This window comes from Typopeltis vanoorti, chromosome 14 (genome assembly GCF_054136105.1).
Source record: "Typopeltis vanoorti isolate ZY-2024b chromosome 14, IOZ_Tvanoo_1.0, whole genome shotgun sequence".
Lineage (NCBI taxonomy): Eukaryota > Metazoa > Arthropoda > Arachnida > Uropygi > Thelyphonidae > Typopeltis > Typopeltis vanoorti.
Window position 1 is genome coordinate 36,990,365 of NC_143562.1, and position 21,450 is coordinate 37,011,814.

At 37.1% G+C, this 21,450-nt stretch overlaps 1 protein-coding gene across 2 annotated transcripts in view; it reads right to left on the bottom strand.

Moving 5' to 3' along the window:
• LOC150099370 (uncharacterized) overlaps positions 1–21,450 on the bottom strand; it is a 462,639-nt gene that overhangs the window by 188,669 nt on the left and 252,520 nt on the right. Inside the window, exon 21 of one of the 2 annotated variants that reach the window (XM_090403434.1) lies at positions 1,115–1,193. In XM_090403434.1, coding sequence (XP_090259560.1) covers positions 1,115–1,193 — 79 coding nt within the window. Of the gene's footprint in view, positions 1–1,099; positions 1,194–21,450 lie in introns of both variants that reach the window. The other variant, XM_090403433.1, reaches the window with a different exon arrangement.

Below are 21,450 nucleotides of genomic sequence, written 5' to 3' on the forward strand. Positions count from 1 at the left end.
ATGGAGGTCTGAATACTAGTGCTAATACCAGTGACAAGGAAACAGAGAAAGAGAGAGAGTGTCCAGAAGTAAGTGACTATGGCTATTTACAGACTGTGACATGTTAAGTAAGGAGGAAGGGGAGGGGGTGAAAGAGAGAGAGATAGAAGAATCCAGAATTAAGTAATAACTATGTTTAGGACTGTGAAATGTGAAGTAAGAATAGAGAGATTTGAGGGAATGTGCTTTGCAAAGCTTATTAGCTTACAGGAGAAAATAAAGTAATATGATGGAGAGATATAAGGTGGTCAAAGGAATCTATCAGAGATGGGGGAAATATAATGAATAGCATAATATGCACTAGGAGAAAGAGAGGTCATCACTGGAAGGTGTAATAAGGGTCACGTAAAAATAGCAATGTGAAAAGCAATTTTTTTTTTTTTTTTTTGCATGAATGATTAAAGCATCAATGGAATACTTTGACAGAGTGAGTTATGAATGTGCTTATGCCAAGTGTGTTCAGGGAGAGAAATGATATATACTCTGGTCTATAGAGAGTTTAGTGTCTCAGAATGAGTCCTGTGACTCCATGCAGCCTGAAAATAATACTAGTATCAAAACAGTTATATTCTAAATAATTATTGGTAAGGTTTTTAAATAAAGTTAAAGTCCAACGGAAGAGCTTTTAATTATTATGGCACAAATCTTTTGAAATCCCTAGTCATAATTCGGATTCATCTGCATGATTACATCCATATCGTAAACAATGACTGACTATTTGATGAGAAAGCTTAAGTTCAGCTTTATCTTTAACCAAATATTCAGCTTCAAGATTACAGATGAAATTATTTTCCTAGACCCAAGATTAAGCAGAAATATTTGTTTTCTCTTATCTTTAGAACTTTACTTTTTTACAAAATGTAACTGCCTTAAACCCCTAACTAATCTTTGGCACAGGTAGAGATCAATCATTTTTGATCTATTCATTGTCATCATGCCAGCGAGCATCACTGATCATCAGATACTGCAATTTTATAATACAAAGACTAGGAAGTCTGGTTCAATTTCTACACAGCGTATCCACAAATGTATCGCTTAGAAAGTTATCAATCAGTATTACCTGTGATGGTGTTACCTGTGATGGTACTATAGATGAACTTCGTTCTGCCAGTTCCACTTTTAGGTCAGCTATCTTCTGATGCTCAAGAAGCAGCCTAAAAGTACATAAATAAATAATAATTATTAGTCATATGCAACTAACTTGTAAATTTTATTATTATCTTCTTATTCCTTCCCTCCTCTTTTACCTTGCAGTGTTGAGGATTTTTCTACATTTAACCACTACTGTATCGAGGATAAGGTGGTTAGCCCTATGCCTCCCAGTATGTCCTATGTCTGTAGATGTGTGTTTTCATGGGCCAGTTTGCCTATTCTGGGGGGGGGGGGGGTGAAGAACCCAAGTTTCTGGGTGAAAAAATCCCCACCTCTGTACGAGACCGGCTAACTCACCTTTCGAAAGAGACCAGATAAAGATTCCTCACGCCAATAACAGGAACTGAACCCAGGTCTTTCCAACCAAAAGGTTTCATGTATACTGACTGAGTTATGTAGGCTTTTTATTATTATTATTATATAGGCATTTTCGTGGAGTCTAACAACTATTCATGGCAGACCCAATCCCTGCTAATGATTATCCATACAATCATCATTATCATCAAATGATATATACCCTCAAGAGGTGTACAGGATATCATGATGGTAATGCTGTATTTACTTGAATATAACTTGCCCTCACGTGTAACTCGCACCCCCTGATTTTAGTTAAAAAAAATAAATTAAAAAGTTTCACATATACTTTGCACACAAAAAAGTTTAAAACTTTAAGAAATAGATAGTGAATGTTGTTATGGCAGTTTCAGATATTTTGTAATTCGGTTGAAGAAAATCAGCATTTCAACTCAACAATCGTTGGCTTGCCATTGTCATTGAGTCGCGCAATCTTCTGCTAATACTGCACCAATTATATGCATAGAGATGGAAGCAACCTGTAGAGGAAATGTGGGAGTGAAGGCATTGACTTCTACTTGATCTTGGATCAAGAAATCATCATCAGAGCTGTTGTGCAACTGTATTTCGAGAGCTTGGGACATGATTTTGCCAGAAATAATTGCCAAGCTGATTTAAAAAAAAAAAAAAAAAAAAAAAAAAAAAAAAAAAAAAGCATCTCTAATACCCTTGACTGGAGTGAAGATGATGCTATTTGGGTAGATAATCTTAACAGTGCAAATGAGGAAACCACTCTTGAGACTGGAAGTAGTGATAATGAATTGGAGATTTTTGGTAAGTCATACCTATTTTCAGTTGTTTTTTTTTAAATCATGGTGATCTTATGATTTTGAAAGATAAAAGAATGAGTAATTATGAAACTTACAAAGGCAAAATGGATACTAAATCCAACATTATTTCAAAGCCAAATGTTTGTAGAAACTATGAAAATTTCATACGTTGACCTGAGAGCTTACAAGAATACAATCCTTGGCATCCCAGAGTAGCCTCAGCTTAGTTTGCACTACTTAAACAACATGGGCTCTGTCCAAGTGTCCAGATATTTGACTTTTATTAATGCATTTGATAAAGATTTCACTGGTCTGACAGATGTTTCAAACTGGAGGTTTTTTCAGTGACCAGGTAGACACTTTAAAAGAACAAAAACTCTCATTCAGTACTAAGGAAATCGAAATGTCAAAGGAATGTATTTTTCATAAGTGAATTCTCAGTTGGTGCATAAAAGAAATTACTAAAGAAAGAGACAAAAGGCTTCATTTTGGCAAAATGTCACAGAGAAATATATTTTTCATAAGTGAACATTTCGATTTCCTTAGTACGGAACAAGAGTTTTTGCTCTCTTAAGATTCCTGCCTGGTTTCTGAAGCGTACCAACCAGTTCGAAATGGCTGTCAGGCCAGTGACACCTTTATCAAATGCATTAATAAAAGGCAAATTAATGGGCAGCGCCCATGTGTTTTAAGTAGCTAAGGCAACTTGGGGATGCTGAGGATTGTATGGTAAGTTTTTCAGGTCAACTTATGAAACTTTCAGTTTCCACAAACATTCAGTTTCGAAATAATGTTGGATTTAATATCCACTTTGCCTATGTAATTTTACATCACTGAAGTCCTGGTTCTTTCTTTAGTAATCATGAAAGTTCTTTCTTTAGTAATTACGCATGATGAAGGTGAGCGGTCGATCATATAAATAACATTGATAATTGAAATTTCAATGCATTCATTTTATAAATAACGTGAGCAATAATAAGTTATCGAATATTGAGGAGATAATTATAAATGTCAATTTAGTTTTTTTTTCAGAAAAACTTTAGTTTCTGAAAATCCCCACATATATCTCGCACCATGGTTTTTTAACTTTAATTTAGGAGGAACAAGTGTGAGTTATATTTAAGTAAATATGGGATGTGAAAAGGTACATCATTACTAACTTCCTATCAACAATTTTGCTCTGGATTAGCCTGTTATCTGTCAACATTCCAATATTATCAGCTCTTATACTTCTATCATCTAAGGCACTTTTTACTGTATCAAGCCACCTACATCATGGTCTTCTTCTGGATCTTTTTCCTGCAATCCTGGCAAAGAACTTGTTTAGCTAATCTTTCCTCTCCCATTCTGTTTAAGTGGATACCACCTGAGATTAGCTCTTACCACATTCCTGAATGCTAACAATGTCAAGTTCTTTCCTAATATCCCCGTTTTTAGGGGAATGAACAGATGACATTAATGGCAGTATCATAATATGATACTGCCATTGATGTTCATTACCACTAATCTGTTCATTACTGTTACAGTTCATTCCTCTAATCTTTCTCAGGACTCGCATATCAGGTCTCCAGTCATTGATCAAGCATTTTATCTCTAACCCAGCTCTCAGATCCATAAGTTAAAATTGGTTTGAACTCAGCTAATTTAGTGTTTGAACTAATCTCTCTCTCTCTCTTATTACATATAAATTTATTCAGTTGCATACCAGCTTTGCTAATTTTGCTGTCTATTTCCAAATTTAATTTACCATTGTTTAGATTATATTTGGTCATTCAAACATATAATTAAATTGTAATATATATTGATCTTTAATTGACCATGATTTATACCTCTAATACCAACAAGTTTTTGCCAACGGGGCTTCTTCAGGGCTTATAATGGTAAGAGAAAAAACTCAAAGTGGCTGGTACAGAGAAAATAGAGCAACACTATCGTATAAATTAAACATTAAAACAGAAGCTGTAACATTACATGCATGGAGCGTGTTGTGTTAGTCACTGTTATGAGAGCACGTTCTGTAGTTTTGAGCGAAATTAAATTCTGGAAGGCTGAGTGATCTTATTATGGTTTTCCATATGTCAGCTATTATCATTCCCTGGTTTCTGTTAAGATTTTCTCCAGAACAGAGGCCTACAACGGAAATCTTCTTCTAGGTAAGGCATGGAGCTGCTATACCAATCAATGGTATGGTTAGTAATCACAAAATGATGGGCTAGACCTCAGTTGCCTGTTCCGTTGTTATTATGTTCTTTTTTTTTGGATTTCAAGGCTTCTTGACGTCTGTCCTATATAGTTCAGACCACAAGCACATGGGATGTTGTACACTCCAGTGTGTTTGAAAAAAAAATTAATGTCTTTTGGCAATCTTAAAATGTGACGGACAGTCTTGACCAGTTTGAACGTAACTCTAATGTTGAAAGGTTTAAAAAGTTTTGCAATCTTCTCGGACACTGTACCTGCATAAAGAATAACTAAGGATGAACTGTATTGAGTGATGGTTGTTGTGGGGGGTTTCTATGAAGAATCTTGTTGATTAGATTCTTTGAATAGTCATTTTTTTTATTAATGTCTCTGATATATGAGTAATTTCATCATAGAGTTCTTTTTCTTCTGAGATGATGTTTGTAGCTCTATTTTTGAGCATATGCATTATGCTGAGCTTCTGGGATATATGGTGAGTTGACTTGAAATGAAGGTAGTGTCCAGTGTTGGTTTGCAGTAGACTGTTAGTCTGATATGTCCATCTGCTAGTTTCTTGATTAGGGTATCCAAAAATGGTAGTTGATTATCTTTTTCCAGTTCCAAAGTGAATTGTAATTTTTGATAAAAATAATTAATTTTGATTAAAAAGTCAAAGAGCTGTTTTTGTGTCCCTTCAAATTATGAAGACATCGTCTACACACCTCCATGCACACTAAAGGTTTTAGGTCTAATTTCAAGAGGATGTCTGTTTCTAGCTTTTCCACGAACAGATCTGCACAGGGTGGCGAAAGGGGACTGCCCATAGTTAAGCCATTTAGTTGCTCATATATAGTTTCCTTCCATTTGAAATAATTAGATTTAAGGCAGTGACGAAAAAGGTAAGCCATTCTTCAGGGAAGAGATTGTATAGGATACTGATAACTTCTTCTACTGGGATGTTGGTAAATAAAGATACCACGTCCAAGCTAGCGAGAATGTCTGTCTTTAAGATCAAGATGTTTTTCAATTTTTCAATAAAGTGCTTTGAATTCTTAATGTAAGTGTCCGATTTTCTGATATGTCCTTTTAGGAGGCTGGAGAGGTATTTGAACAATAAATATGTGGTAGCATTTCTTCCATCAACAATTGGGCATAGTGGAACTCCACTTTTGTGGACTTTTGGGGGCCCTATACAATTGTGGCGTCAATGGGTGTAGTGACTTCAGATTCCGTTGCAAGTCTGTGAACCAACTAGACATGTTCCGTAATAGGTTGTTAGTGTCCTTGTGGTTTTCCCATGTTGGGTCCGACTCTAATATGTGATACGTTGATGGGTCTGATAGTAATCAGACCGTCTAATGCAACGTAATGTTACGTGTTCTATTTTAATGTTTAATTTATATGATAGTGTTACTCCATTTTCTCTGTACTAGCCACTTTGAGTTTTTTCTCTTACCGTTTTAAGCCCTGAAGAAGCCAGACAGCCCCGGCAGCGAAATTTGTTGGTATTCGATGTTTATAAATCATGGTCAATTAAAGATCAATATATATTACAATTTAATTTAATTTACCATCTTCGCTAAAATTTGTCCCTAAATAGCTGAAATATTTTTCTTGTTCTATAAGTTTCCCATTCAGGATGCAGTTGATGTTTTCAATGTTTCTGTCTATTTTCATTGTCTTTGCCTTTTTAATGCTGATTTTAATTAATGCTGAGTTATTTAATTTGGCCAGGGAATCCTGCAGACTTGTCCTGGATTTATTTAGAAGTAAAACATCATCTGCATAAAGTAAAGAGATGAGATTAACATCTCAAATTTTGATATCAAATACCAATTTCCTTCATGATGTGATCCACATAGATGATAAATACAGTGTAGATAATATACACCCTTGTCACACACCTGACTTAACATCAAACTATCTTATCCATACAATGCATATCACACAATTCTCTGAAAACTTCACTGAAAAGAACTCATGACCACCTTAGCAAACCATACCATTCATTTACTACTCTCCCTAGGCAAAATGTCTAGTCCTCAAACCTTTATCCAGGACAAGGATCGATGTGAGAAGAAATTGTTTGGTATATGACAAGAGGGGAGAGAACAAGTAGTTACCTCCTGTGTAAGATTATACTCTTACACAGGAGGCAACTACTTGTTCTCTCCCCTCTTCTCATATACTAAACAATTTCTTCTCACATCCATCTATCTTATAAACCTTTAGTAATCTCTAGTGGAAACTTATGAAAGTGTGCAAGAGAACAGAATAAAAGGAAAAAAGAGTAAAAGAGGTGATGAGTGATATACAGGATAGCAATATATGGAGACTCCATAATTAGAGAGCTAGTTATTGAGAGAGTACATAAGGTCTGCTATCCAGGTGGGAGAATGAGTAGGATAATTAAGGCGTTTATAGGGATGAATGATCTAAGTGGGCATAAGAAAGATGTGAGGACAAATATCACGAGACTATTGAGAAGAGTGAAAGATAACAGTGTAGCAGAGAAGGTTGTTAGTGTGTTGCCAAGATATGATGATAATGAATTGCGAAGGAGAGTCAAAATCATGAACGGTATGCTGGTAGAGCTGTGTGAAAAGAAGTGGAGTTTGGCATATGTTTGGGAGAAGAATGAAATTATACAGGTGTGATGGGTTGCATTTAAATGGCTTTGGAGTAAGTGAATTGGAGAAAGTACTGCTGGATGAAAGTACAGTGTATGGAAGAACAGTGTGTGATGCATGCAAGAGATCAGAAGAAAGATGAAGGGATAAATCAGGAGAGTGGTACTGAAGAGACAAGTATTTGGCAGTGGAAACAGTAGTAGTGCGAGAGATGAAGAGAGAATGGGAATGCAAGAGGAACAGGGAAACCGGGGAAGCTCGGGTAAACAGGGAGAGTGGATGTTGAAAGTGGTAGTAAATGTGCTTATAAGGATGGAGTATGTTGTGATGCGGGTGGAGGAAGTCGAAACTGAGCAGATATATGTGGAAAGTGGTGATAAAGGTGATTGGGCAAGGGTGATGAGGAAATCACAACAAACATATGGCTTGGCTTTGACTGGCTATAGACCTAAAAACGAACTGCTCTGTTTGTTTACAAATGCCAGAACTATCAGAAATAAGGGGGATGAAATGGTTTCAGTGATTGGGTTTATTCGGCCAAAAATCATTGGAATAAGTGAAACAGTTGAATGAGGATGATATTGTAACAGGAATAGAAATGGAAGGACACAGTATTTTTCGCAAGGATAGAAAGGACAAGAAGGGAGGGGGGGGGAATGCTGCTGATAATAGTGGGGGAATTAAGTCCACATAAGGCAGACATGAAAGGGAAGAAATAGTGGCAATGGTTATGAGACAGGGTGGTGTAACATGAAGGTTGAGAGGAAGATATATTTAGTTGGATGTTGTTATAGACCTCAGAATGTGGAGGATGGTGATGAAGAAATATAAACAACTTGGATTAGTGAACAAAGAAAGGGTAATTATTATGGTGATTTTAATTATGGTGGTATAGACTGGAATGAAGAGATAGCATTTGGGAATAAGGAAAATTAATTTCTCGAGTTCTTGAGAGATATCTCAGGCAGCATGTAAAGGAGGGCACGTGAGGATTTAATATACAAGAGGGTCTGAAAAGTTCAGACCTAGAACAAAAATGACATTAAAGCAACTGATATAATCACAAGAAAGAATATATCCCAGATGAGTTTTTGACTCCATGAGGTCTTGGGGTAATAATAATAATAATAATATCTTAAAGCCATTTGACCTCCATGTTTCATCAAATTGTAATAATTTGTTCTTTTTCTTTTAGGATATATAAGAAGACATATCAGAGGTTTTGAAGAAATTTGGAGAGACTGAGGTGTGGGCCATCAAGTTTTTTGTGTTGCAAGAAAAGTCCACAACTGAGATTCACCAAATTTTGTTTGAGACTTTAGGGAACTATGCCCCAGCATATCCAACAGTTGCAATGATGAGCAGCCAAGTTTAAAACTGGGCATCCTGAGACAACAGATACCCTCAGGTCAGAAAGACATTCCACAGTGATCACACACCTGAAAATATCAATGTAGTGCATGCCACGATCCTCAATGATAGACAAATAGTAGCCAAAACCATTGCAGAGACTCTGGGGATATCCAGGGAATGAATTGGGGTCATTATCCACCAACATCGGGACATGAAGAAGCTCAGCAAAGTGGGTTCCCAAATGTCTGACTGCCAACCAAAAGAAAGAATGTGTGCTGTCATCTCAAGGGATTTTGGGTCATTTTGAGAAATCGAGTGCAAATTTTTGGCTGATATTGTGACTGTTGATGAAACATGGCTTCATCACTATGACCCAGAGACCAAACAACAGTCAGTGGAGTGGAGACACAAAGGTTCTTCATGACCAAAGAAGTTCCAAACCCAAAAATCAGCAAGGAAGGTTCTTGCCATTGTCTTTTGGGATATGGATGGTGCAATCCTTATCCTCAAAAAATGGTTACCAAGTACCTCAAAAACAAGATCAAGAGCAAAGAAGCACGAGATAAAATCTGGAAAATGAAAATCAGATACATTATCCACCAACTCTCAATCCTAGGTCAACAATTGTGCATTTATTATGTTCAAGGATTGAGAGTTGGTCAATTTGTCAACACACTTAAGGAGATATTTGCTAAAAGGTCAGTGAAATATTTTTATCTCTCCACCCCCCAAGTTCCTTGCTGAAAAATACAAAGCAGAAAAACAACAAACTCTGTTTTCTTTGAATGGTACTGAAGAATACAACAGGCTATTTGCTAAAGAAGAAATTAAAGCTGCTTTATTTAAATGTCATCCAGCTGCTGTTGGACCAAATAACATCCATTTTGAGATGGTAAATCATCTGCCCCCATCAGCCATTGATCAACTGATGTACTTTTTCAACAGAATCTTCTGTCAGAACATGTTATTTAATAATGATAGCAAAAGGCTATTATTATTATTATTATTGCCTTTTTTTTAGGCCAAGGGAGGATCCAAAATCCCTAATTAACTGTCATCCAATTGTCCTAACCAGCTGCCTGTGCAAGATTTTGAAAAATTTTTTGACTCTCATCTTTTATGGTTTCTGGAGAGAAATGACTTTTTTTTCCCCAGAACACAATCTGACTTCTGCAAATATCATCCTACAACTGACCATCTAGTCTTGCTAGAAGATCAGTTGTAGAATGATATTTGCATTACAGATGCCATCCTAAAATGCAAGTACTTAGTATTTCTTTTCTTTCATATGGAAAAAGCATATGCCACTGCTTCGAAATTCAGAATATTGAAGGATCTACACAGTTTTGGTCTCAGAGGGAACTAAATTCTGGTCCAAGGAGGAGAGAGTCCCACAAAGTTCAATTTTAAGTGTCATACTTTTTTGCAGTCAAAGTTAACTCAATAACTGAACCTGAACAACTTTCTCTAGCTACAAGTAATGTCCTCTATGTGGATTATTTTACCATCTTCTGTTATTCATGTAATGTGAGAGGTCATAGAAGGACAGCTACAGCAAACCATTGAACATCTTTCAAAATAGGCAACTGCAAAAGGGTTCAGATTTTCACAGCAGAAGATGGTTTGTGTTGTGCATTTTTTATTGTGGACGTGGTCAACGAAGACCACGTCCACAATAACTCCACTGAGTTTCTGGGTCAGGACTTAATCTCATTTGCACCAGAAGCCAAGTTCTTAGGTCTTGTTTTAAGCGAGAAACTCGCTTCCGTCTGTAAGTGAGTCAGTTAGTATGTGCAATAAAGCAGTGAACATCCTTCACACCCTGCCTTCCTCCACCTCTTGGCAGTGCTGACAGATGTTCTTTACTTCATTTGTCCAGGGCACTGATTAGATCAAAACTTGATTATTGGTCCAAAGTGTAGGATTTAGCCAATGCAAAGTACACTCTGGCAGAAGCATAGACTTGGCTACCTAAATTTTCCACTCCTCCTGTTGTCTACCAGAAGCTCTTTCACTCATAGAATTAAATACTCCGATTTTGTGCCTGTTTACACTGATGCTCAAAAATCAGAGTCTGTGGGATCTTCCTTTCCAAAAGTACAGCACAATATCTGCTCAGATCATACTAGAATGCAACAACTTTGCTGCTGAGCTATAGGCTATAGACCTTGCTATAAACTATATAAGTCTGCATCACCACGCAACTTAAATATATACAGATTCACAGCATTCCCTACAGGTGCTAAGAAGTTTAGAGCTATGAAAACATCCAGTGTTCTCTCTAATCCAACATTTTCTCTCACTTAATGAAAAGTCACTTAGATGTATGTTTCTGTTGGATTCCAAACCACATTGAGATTAATGGAAACCAGGCTGCATATACTGCAGCTAGGTCAGCTCATTTCTCAAGCTTCCACCATCTCTGTATCCTACACTAATTACAGGAAGATCATAAGACAAACTTTTATCCCAGTGGCAGTCATTATGGAATAGTGAGACCAATAATAAGTTCTATTGAATCAAGCCTGAAATTAAATTGTGGCAGTCCAGTCTATGCAGGGTCCATAAAGAGGAAGTTGTTCTTGCTGAGCTTTGTATAGGTCAGCATTTTACACACTCCTTCCTACTGAGGGGGTGATAACATACCTATGTGAGTTCTGTGGTACTTGACTAACCATCAGTCATATTTTCGACTATCCTCATTTCATCAATGAGTACAGTTAGTATTTTAGTTGTATTCATAATCTGTTGGAGCCTGTATACTCAGGAAGATTTTATCCGATTCACCAAGTGTATTGTATATTTTTAAAATTTTACAGAAAATTACTATTTTTCACCATATATAGACTATATACATAATTTTTATATAATTATACAAAGTTGTTTTTGGACATAGTTTTTTATACCTGGTTGTTTTTTTATAATTTGTTACAAACTTTTTACACTTTTAAACTTGATTTTCATAGACCTTTTTACACCTACCTTTTATACATTCTCATCTGTACCTGTTTCCATTTTTGTTTATTTATCAAGTTATTTTTACTTTGTATGCTGCTTTGATCTTTACTGGTACAGTATAACCATAGTTATCCTTCTGCCATTAAATTCTAAACAAATAAACAAATTTATTGTTTTCTGGAACTTTTGATCATGGGGTAAAAACTGTTCATGGCGATTCATTGGTAACAAAATTTTGAAGAAATACAAACTCGCTGCTACCTATAAATTCGCAATTTGTTACCTTCTCCAAATGACAAACTCTCGCCACTAATGCTACCTGCCATATATATGAAGTGCCATGTTCTTGTAACTTGTCTTACTATGGACGAACAGGAAGATCTGTAAATAAACGCATCTTTGAACATCAAGACCACATCGTCTTATCAAACCTCACAAATCTGGTCACAACATGGAGTTGAAAATACCAACCAGGATCCAATGGCAACACACCAAGCTACTACGTCGATCCATATATAAACATGAGTGTTTATATAAAGAAAATGTTGAAGCCTTACGGTACAGACCCAATCTTAACCGTATCAACTGTCTCACTATCCCAAAAGTCTGGGAAATTGTTATCGTCAACTGTATAAATAAATTTATCAGTTATATATTTGGTTTAATCCTTTATCCAAATGTAAGCAAACAAAGTTTGTACCTGAAGTATTTTCAGGACTGGGGCAACTCGTGGTAAAGGTGGAGTAAGTTCTGATCACTTGCCTTAGTATCTCCCATAATGCAAAGCACATCTCCTTGCAGATATGTGTAATACTATGCATTGAGGGAAGGGCCACCATCCAGACCAGTTTCGACATTTATTGAGGTCTCATTAGTGGGAGCCAGACCCAGAGGTGGTGATACTAAGGTGAAAGTAATGCAGAAGTCATATCACCATATACCAGTTGCCAAAAAAGTGTCAATACCTTATTATTAAAAATCTCTGGATTAGAGATAGTTGATGGAAGTTTTTTCACTTGGCTATGCTACCAATTATATATTTGCTTTAATCCTTTATCCAAGTGTAAGCAAAGTGATGCAAATGATCAGAACTTACTCCACCTTTACCCCGAGTTGCCCCAGTCCTGAAAATACTTCAGGCACAATCTTTGTTTGCTTACACTTGGATAAAGGATTAAACCAAATATATAATTGGTAGCATAGCCAATTGAAAAAAACTTCCATCAACTATCTCTAATCCAGAGAATTTTAATAATAAGGTATTGACACCTTTTGGCAACTGGTATATGATGATATGACTTCTGCATTACTTCCACCTTAGTATCACCACATCTGGGTCTGGCTCCCACTGATGAGACCTCAATAAAGGTTGAAACCAGTCTGGGTAGTAGCCCTTCCCTTAATTCATAGCATTATACATCTCTGCAAGGAGATGTGCCTTGCATTATGGGAGATACTAAGACAAGTGATGAGAGCTTGGTCTACCTTTACCATGAGTTGCCTCAGTCCTGAAAATACTTCAGGCGCAATCTTTGTTTGCTTACACTTGGATAAAGGATTAAACCAAATATATAATTGGTAGCATAGCCAAGTGAAAAAAAACTTCCATCAAATTTATCAGTTATATTTTAATTTAACTTAATTACAGCCCAATAATAGTTAGTCCTTAAACATGTTACTGTATACATAGAGGGATTCCAAGCATGTGCACTGATTTGTGCTTTTGAATGTAATTCCTATTGTTGTTTAATAACTGTACTGATGATGTCTTATGATACTTAAGATGAAATATTTATATATTATTAAAAAGTTAAATACTGTACATGTGAATTTATAGTTATTAATACTCCACAGATTTCACTATATAAGAAATAGTAACACACCATTTTACTATTTCATCATCAATTTCCTAATATGTTCTCTCATGGGATGTTCAGGTTACTATGACAGCACTACATGTTTAAGTTTACATTACTATTAATCTCCTATAAACAATTTTCTTCCAAATCAATCTATTACTTGTGAGCACTCCAATATTGTCATATCTAACATTCTAAGACACTTCTGACTGAATCAATCCACCTGCAACTTGGTCTTCCTCTGAGTCTCTTTCCTGCCATCTTGGCATCAAACACCTGTTTTGATAACTTTTCTTCACCCATTCTATTAAAGTAGCCATATTACTCTAGATTAGCTCTGGTGATACATTCTTGAATTCCAATTATGTCAAGTTTCTTTATAATATCTTCATTTTTAATATGAGCCATTGCTACCACTGGTTCATTTTTCTAATTTTTCTCATAACTCTCATATCTGTAGTCTCATTTCTAGTCTTTGATTGAATGCTAATTTCTAACTCAACTCTCAGATCCATCCATAACTTAAAACTGGTTTGAACACTGTCATGTAAAAGGGGTGGGGTGGAAGGGGCTGAAAAATTCTCATTACAACCTAGAACAAAAATGATATTAAAGCAACTGATATAACTACAAGAAAGAACATATTCTAAAACCCTTTAATCCTCCATGTTTCATCAAAATGTAATAATTAGTTCTTTATCTTTTAGGATATACAACAAGACATAAGAAGATCTCGATTCCTTAATGGTGATGATCACAACTTTTCAGCACACTCTTGTATACTGCTAGTTTGGAGTTTTGGCTAATTCCTCTCTTATTCCATATAACTTTATTCAACTGAATACCCACCATACTAGTTTTGCCTATTCTGTTCTATTTCCTGATTCAATTTGCCATCTTCATTAAAACTATGCCTAAATAGTTGAAATATTTTACTTGTTCTACAGGATCTCCATTCAGAATGCAGTTAAGATTTTCTACATCCCTAACTCTTTCATAGTTTTCATTTCATAGTTTTCATTATACTGCTGATTTTCATGCCAAATTGTTGCGGCTGTTATTCAGTTTAGTTAGGGAATCCTGGAGACTTGCAAGAGATGTGTTTAGGAGTACAAGATCATATGAATAAAGCAGAGAACAAAGTTTAACATCTCCAATTCTAATATCAGGCCTAATGCCACTTTCTTTCATAATGTGATCTATATAGATCATGAATAAGAATGGAGATAATGTGCAGTCTTCTCTTATCTGATTCTGCATCTTATCTTGACTGATTTTACATCAAAATCATCTTCCTGTATTTCCTTCAATTCTAATGAGTGAATGACAACTTAAATATAGATTATGTATTGCTTTGTATAATGTTCCATTTATCCCATATAATTTGGAAAACTTAAGTACAGATCCTTATCATATTCCTATGATTTCTCAACTATTTGTCGTAAAGTGAAAATCTGATCTTTACAACCTCTATTTGGCCTGAACTCAGCTTGTTCTTCACCAAGTTTCTCTTCCAAAATCTTTCTCAACCTCTTTTGAAGTATGCTTGCATAAATCTTACCTGGAGCACTTAATAGAGAATTCTATAATTCTGACATTCTGCTTTATTCCCATTTTTATAGATGGGAACTATGAGAACTCTACATTAATATTCTGGAATTTCACTTTTTATGCAGGCGGCACTGCAAAACTTTTATACCTCCATACTTAAGCTTTTCTGGTCGAATATCATCTAATACAGCTGCCGTTCCACATTTAAAATTTTTGATAACTTTTTCTACCTCAAGTATTGATATGTACTCCTGTTTGCATTCTTCTTGAAAATTTCCTAGTATGGTTCTATTACTGCTTGTTATGTTTAACAGGCTTCCAAAGTAATTACTCCAGATATCTAAGATATTCTTATCTTCAGTTTTAAAGTCACCTTTATCATTTTTGATTCCTTTTAATGTACTCTTTCCTCCATTTCTGAGCTTTTTCAATAGCTTCCAGAACATTTTGCAACCTTCCTAATATTTATTTTCTATATTTTTACCAAAATCTTCCCATGACTTCTGTTTAGCTATTTTTACACATAGATTAGCTGTCTTACATTTTTCCTTTGTATTCTTTTAAGGCATCTGCTGACTTATTTGCTATGAACTTTCAGCATACTATCTTCTTTTCCGTGACTGCTTCTTTAATTGCTTGCGTCCACCATTGGGTTCTTATTTTTCTATCAACTTTACTACATAACTCCCAAGCTGAATCAATCAATGCTTTCTTCAGAGTTTGCTACTGAAACTCTAAGATATGGTTCTTTTTTTCAATCTGTTTCATTTTTTCTTCAATAATGTTTGTAAAGTCGAGTCTATCAACCTGTAAAAGCTGCTCAACTTCAAATCTTTTTACTTTCTCATACTGTTCTTTTCAATGTGGTATTCATTTTCATCCTACTTAGAACTAAGTAATGGTCACTTACAATTTCAAATCCTGTGTACAAGCTTGTACTGTGAGCAGTACGAAGATATCACTATCAACAATGATGTAGTCATTGAGGATTTTCTTATTTCTACTACTTCTATTCTTCTACTTACATTTTACTATTTATATATAAAAATATGACCTATGCCTTGACTGAAACTAGACATCTTACTGGATCTAGCTCACATTGATGAGATCTCAGCAGAGATCAAACATGTCTGGGTAGTGAATCTTCCCATAATGCACATTTCGACATTACACTTGTCCAAAAGCAAGTCTGCTATGCATTATGGAATGTTGTGGTTATACCCTTTTGGTTGTTTAGGGGCAGCTATATATATATATATATATATATATATATATATATATATACCACATCTAGGGAAATGATGATGGGCAAGATGGTTTCCCATTGCCTTCCTTGCCGTACTACATCTTATGACTGTACCTCATATGTTCATGGGGCCAGTTTGCCTGCTTACAGGATAAAAAAAAAACCAGATAAACTGGTGGGAAAAAACCTGCTGTCCACATCCAAGACTGGATAACTTGGCTATGGCTGAGGAAGATCCTTAAGCTACTCACGTCACTCACCAATGAGAATCGAACCTAGGACACGCCTTCCCCAGGCATATGGTTGCAAACTGCAAAACTACTAGGCTAACCGCACAGACATTATGGGAATGCAATTCTTTATTACATCAAAGTAGCGGCATAGTGAGAGAAGATATGAAAGGTCTGTTGGAAGAAGTGAGAAAGAAATGTGAGGAAGTAAAAAATTTGTTTGCTACTCAGATATGATAGTAACGAGTTAAAAAGGAGAACGATGTTAGCAAATGATTTCACGCATAGGCTGTACAAAAGGAACAGTTGCAAATTTTTTGATGTGTGGAGCGAGTTTGATGGCAGAAAAGACTTGTATAAGAGGGATGCCCTACACTTCAATTCATTTGGCATCAGAAGCCTGGAAAAATTACTTCTTGGTATGAGACCTACTGCAGAGAGTCAGGGAAATTAAATCATCAAAGGAGGAATGGAAACAATGTGTGAAAGTTCAGCTATGGTATGTAAATGTGATAAAGATATGAATGTCTTTGAACATGGTTATGTATGTGACAAAGGGGTGGAAAATTATGCTTTGGGGTTGGAACTTTTAGTATGTCTGGGGATGGAAAAGAGAAAGTTCTACAACAGGGACCAAATAGATTGCATATCTAATTATAAGAATAAGCTAGGTGGTAATTTATTATATCTATACACAAATGCCAGGAGATTCAGAAACAAAGGAGTTCAGTTCGTTGCTTTATTGAATATGATGTGGCCTAAGATTGTTGGCATTAATGAAACATGGCTATCAGAATCAGATATGGTAACCAGGATCGAGTGTAATGGGTATACTATTTTTAGGAATGACGGAAGAGAAAGGAGAGGAGGAGGAGCACCACTAATGATATCAGACGACTTAAGTAAAGTTAGGGTAGAAATGTAAGAAAACAAGGATGGTAACAATGTACCGAGATAGCCGAGTTTGGGTCTATCTGATGTGAACGAGGCTAACAAAATGAAATATATGGTGGGGGGTGTTGCTACAGATCTGGCAGCACAATTAAAGGGAACGAAGAAATGCATTGCCAATTTAGCCTTATCGGAACCAAATCAGTGATCATTATCGGTGACTTTAATTTTCCGAACATTAATTGAATAGATGAGAAATCTCATGATAAGAAAGAAGACGAATTTATTGAATTGTAGCGATACAACTTTCTCAAACCAGGATGTGAACAAAGGAACTTGATGTCAAAGAGTGTTAGTTTTGTTCATAGCATCAGAAGGGGTATTATTATTAATAAGAGAGACCTCCAGGGAGTCAGGAACTCATCAAGGGAGGCCACATACTACACACACCAGCTATCATACTTATTCTTGAATTCATTCACACTGCTTGCACTCGACATCCAGTGGCAATCCATTCCAATCATGCACCACCCTATGAAGGAAAAATCTAGCTCTCATCCTCTTCTTTGCAGCATTCATTCTCAGCTTCCAAGGATGCCCTCTTGTCCTTTCCCCATCCTCCATAAATGGAAAAATTCTATAAATTAATCTTGTATAACCCTTTTAGAAGTTTGTCTCAATCATATCACCCCTCTTTCTTCTGTTTGCTAGTATCTGCAGTCTACAAATTCTCAATCTGTCTTCATAATCAGTAATTCACAATCCCAATATCATTTTTAACACTCTCCTTGTATTCTCTCCACTGTATCAGAATCATAACGGAAACCAGACCTGCACACAATAGTCCAAGAGACAAGGTCTTATCAAGGCCTTGTAAAGAGGCAAAATGACATTCTTATCTTTACACATGAATGTTCGTTTCAGCATTGCAATTATCTTTTGAGTTGTATTTGCAATCTTTGCCACATGGCCCCTGAACTTCAACTTCCTATTTGGAATGTTAGTAAATCTTGGAATAAGATCCCTAGCCTCATCAGTTTCTTCAAGCATAATCCCACCAATATGACAGTGGATATCTAATCACGCCAAAGTGAAAGACTTTACATTTAGTGACACTGAACTGGCATCCATTTAGCCATGCCCAAAATTCCAGCCTATTCACATCATCTTGCAAGTACTGCATATCAGCAGCATTCCTGACTACCCTACCTATCTTTGCAACCTCAGCAAATGGCTGTATGTTGCTTGTCAAATCTTTCCCAATATCATTAATGTACAGATTGAATAACAGTGGACCAAGCACTGATTCTTGTGAAACACCACTGGTTATTTTTTTTATTTTTTATTTATTTATTATTATTTTTTTTATTAATCTTTGTACTGGTTATTATTATTATTATTATTCGTGACACCTCCAAGGAGTCCGAAGACTCATCGCGGGCAGTACTACCCTTACATCTCGTCCAGACTTGATATAGGCCTAAGCCTTTACAAGTGTTTTACATTATTCCTGTTCTAGTTATCATTGTAGTCATTCTCTGGTGGCAACGGCATGCCACCAATGCCACCAGTGTGCCCTGTAGGGCCCTCAAGGAAAGAACTTTAATATAATCATGGGACCAAGCTGTTTTAAGTCCTTATAGCTATCTGCACTCCGTACACCATGTAAAGAGATGGTAAACCTTGGGGTTGCCCCATGCTCCTCCCCTATCTTACTAATTAGATCTTGGTTATTCTTGTAATAGTTTACCTTATTATTATGGCTATAGGCTAGTGGGCACCCAGTTCCCACCACCTGGGCATCAACTACCGAAACATCACCATCTCTTTTAATCGCTAAGTCCAGCTTATGCAAACCCACAGAGGTCCTGTAATGTGGTTCCACAGCAGTCTCCCAACCTTTGTTCTTAAAATGGTTGTTCAGAATGGAGACCACGGCATCATGCCTCCACACACGGACCCCATGGGTGCAGAAGCAACACTGGGCTATATGAGACAATGTCTCATTGCACTGGCAGCCAGCCCTACAGTTTGAGTCGTCACTACTGCATTGAGCTGTGTGGGCTTGAGTGGGCAGGGCACTGATCCTCGTCCTGATAAGGTCAATATACTCAAACCCAGGGAGGAGTCTGGTGCAGAGATGCCCACCTCTTGTGTTCTGCGAGTGCTGACTCAATTAAGGCACCCTGATAATGGGACCAGCCTTTAGCCAGCCTAAAGTCTTCTTGTATTAATGGGCTATAGAAAGCCTCTCTGCAGATAGGGGAAGAAAATACTTCTAACTTCACGATTCTTGAGAGCCACAGGTGCAGGATCAGCCATCTAAGTGATGGAACCACGAGCCCACCATCCTTCACCCTCCCTTGAAAATATGCAGTAGGGGTGTCAGGCGGCAGTCAGAGCCATGATCTCATGGCTGAACGGATAGTCCTGTCCATTCAGGACAGTACCGAGATATATGTCCTACCAAGCACCAACTTGTGGTAAAAGCGAGGTAGGAGATAGTGGGAAAGTAGAAACAGTTCTTTGCTGGGGCTTAAGAGGAGCTTTCCTCAAAGAAGCGATCCCAGCTTCTAGGATAGAAGACCTTCCCTTTGGGGTGAACATGATACCGAGGTATCTCCACTCTTCTAGGATGGTCAAAGCATGCCACGGCCTCCCGTGCAGGGAAAACTCTATAGTCTCGACCTTAAGCTTCTTGTCACGACCAGAGGGGACAAGAGCTAAAGAGCAGGACTTCTCTACATTAATAGAAAGGCTTCGAATAGAGAAAAAGTCAACTGCCCAGTCAAGGAGGTCCTGCAAGCCTATCTTAGTAGAGGCTATGAGAATAAGATCGTCTGCAAAGGCCATAGCATTAAAGGAAGAAGCACCTAGAGAGTAGCCTATATGGCTAGGAAGAGAGTGAAGAAACTCATCTATGATGCAGTTAAAGAAAAGAGGAGATAGAGGATCACCCTGGCGAACACCCTGCACTGTGGAAATAGAAGTTGCACGAGACTCTGTAGTGACAGTGATGGCGCTACCCAAGTATAGCTCCATAACATAGGAAAGAAAGGGTTCTGAACATCCAGCAATAGACAGTGCTCAAAGGAGAGCAGGAAGGGAGATGCTATCAAAGGCCTTAAAGCCTCTATATATGGCGACGGGAATCAGAGAGAAGAGAAGAAAGAAGATATATATTCTCGGCACAGCTGTCCGAAGGGACAAAAGCTCTCTATCTATAATCATGTTGTATATGTTGCTGAAGTCGTTTAACTAAGATTTTATGATAGAGTCTAAGTATCACAGGGGAGATGGTAATAGGTCTAAAGTTTGATGCACAGCTTGAAGTTCCCTTCTTCGGAATGAAGATAGTTCTTGAAGCACGTAGGTATGGTGGTATTGCTTTACTGGAAAGGAGAATGTCCACAAAGTCTTGAAGAATCTTCAACGGCACCTTCCGAAGCCTAGACGCAGGAAAGCCATCAGGTCTGGAGGCAGAGAAATTGGATGGAAGAGCTGCTTTAATCTCCTGGATGGAGACAGGCTGGTATATTTGAAGGGCAGGAATGGACCTCAATATCGTAGGTTGGTCATCATAATCAGGGAAGTGTGGAGGTGGAGCGGAAAAGACTGTACTCCAGAATTTAACAAAATCATCATGTAAGTCTGCTAGAGGTGGAGGGGAAGCACCGTCAAGGATGGTTTCGGCACATTGCTCTCTATTCTTTTTATAGAGGGCCTGCATAACTGCACAGGCCCTCTTCCCCTGCTTCTTATTTGCCAAAGTCATTGTAGAATGAAACGTAGGCTGATGTTGACAAGGCACAAAGTGTTCTGAGAATTCAGCATGGAGGTAGTCATTCAACTGATCTGTGATATTCATTCCCAGAAGGTGAGTCTGGATGAGAGATTTAAGAACTTAAGAACCTTAAATCTTGCAGACTCACACCCCCCATATACCACTTTTTTGATATCTGTCAGTCAGCCATCCTCTTATCCATGTTCATATTCTATAACCCAAACCCATTTTCTCCAATTTATGCAACAGTCTGCATTGCTGTATTCTGTCAAAATCCTTAGCAAAATCCAAAAGTATCATGGTGCTTTTGCATGTTGCTCATTGCAAAGTAGAGATTCACTGTCAACCCATTTCTGAATGTGAGCCCTAACCAATTTTTCCAAAATCTTCACCACCTCAGATACTAACTGGTCGATAGTTGGATACATCGGTCTTTGCACCACCTTTGTACA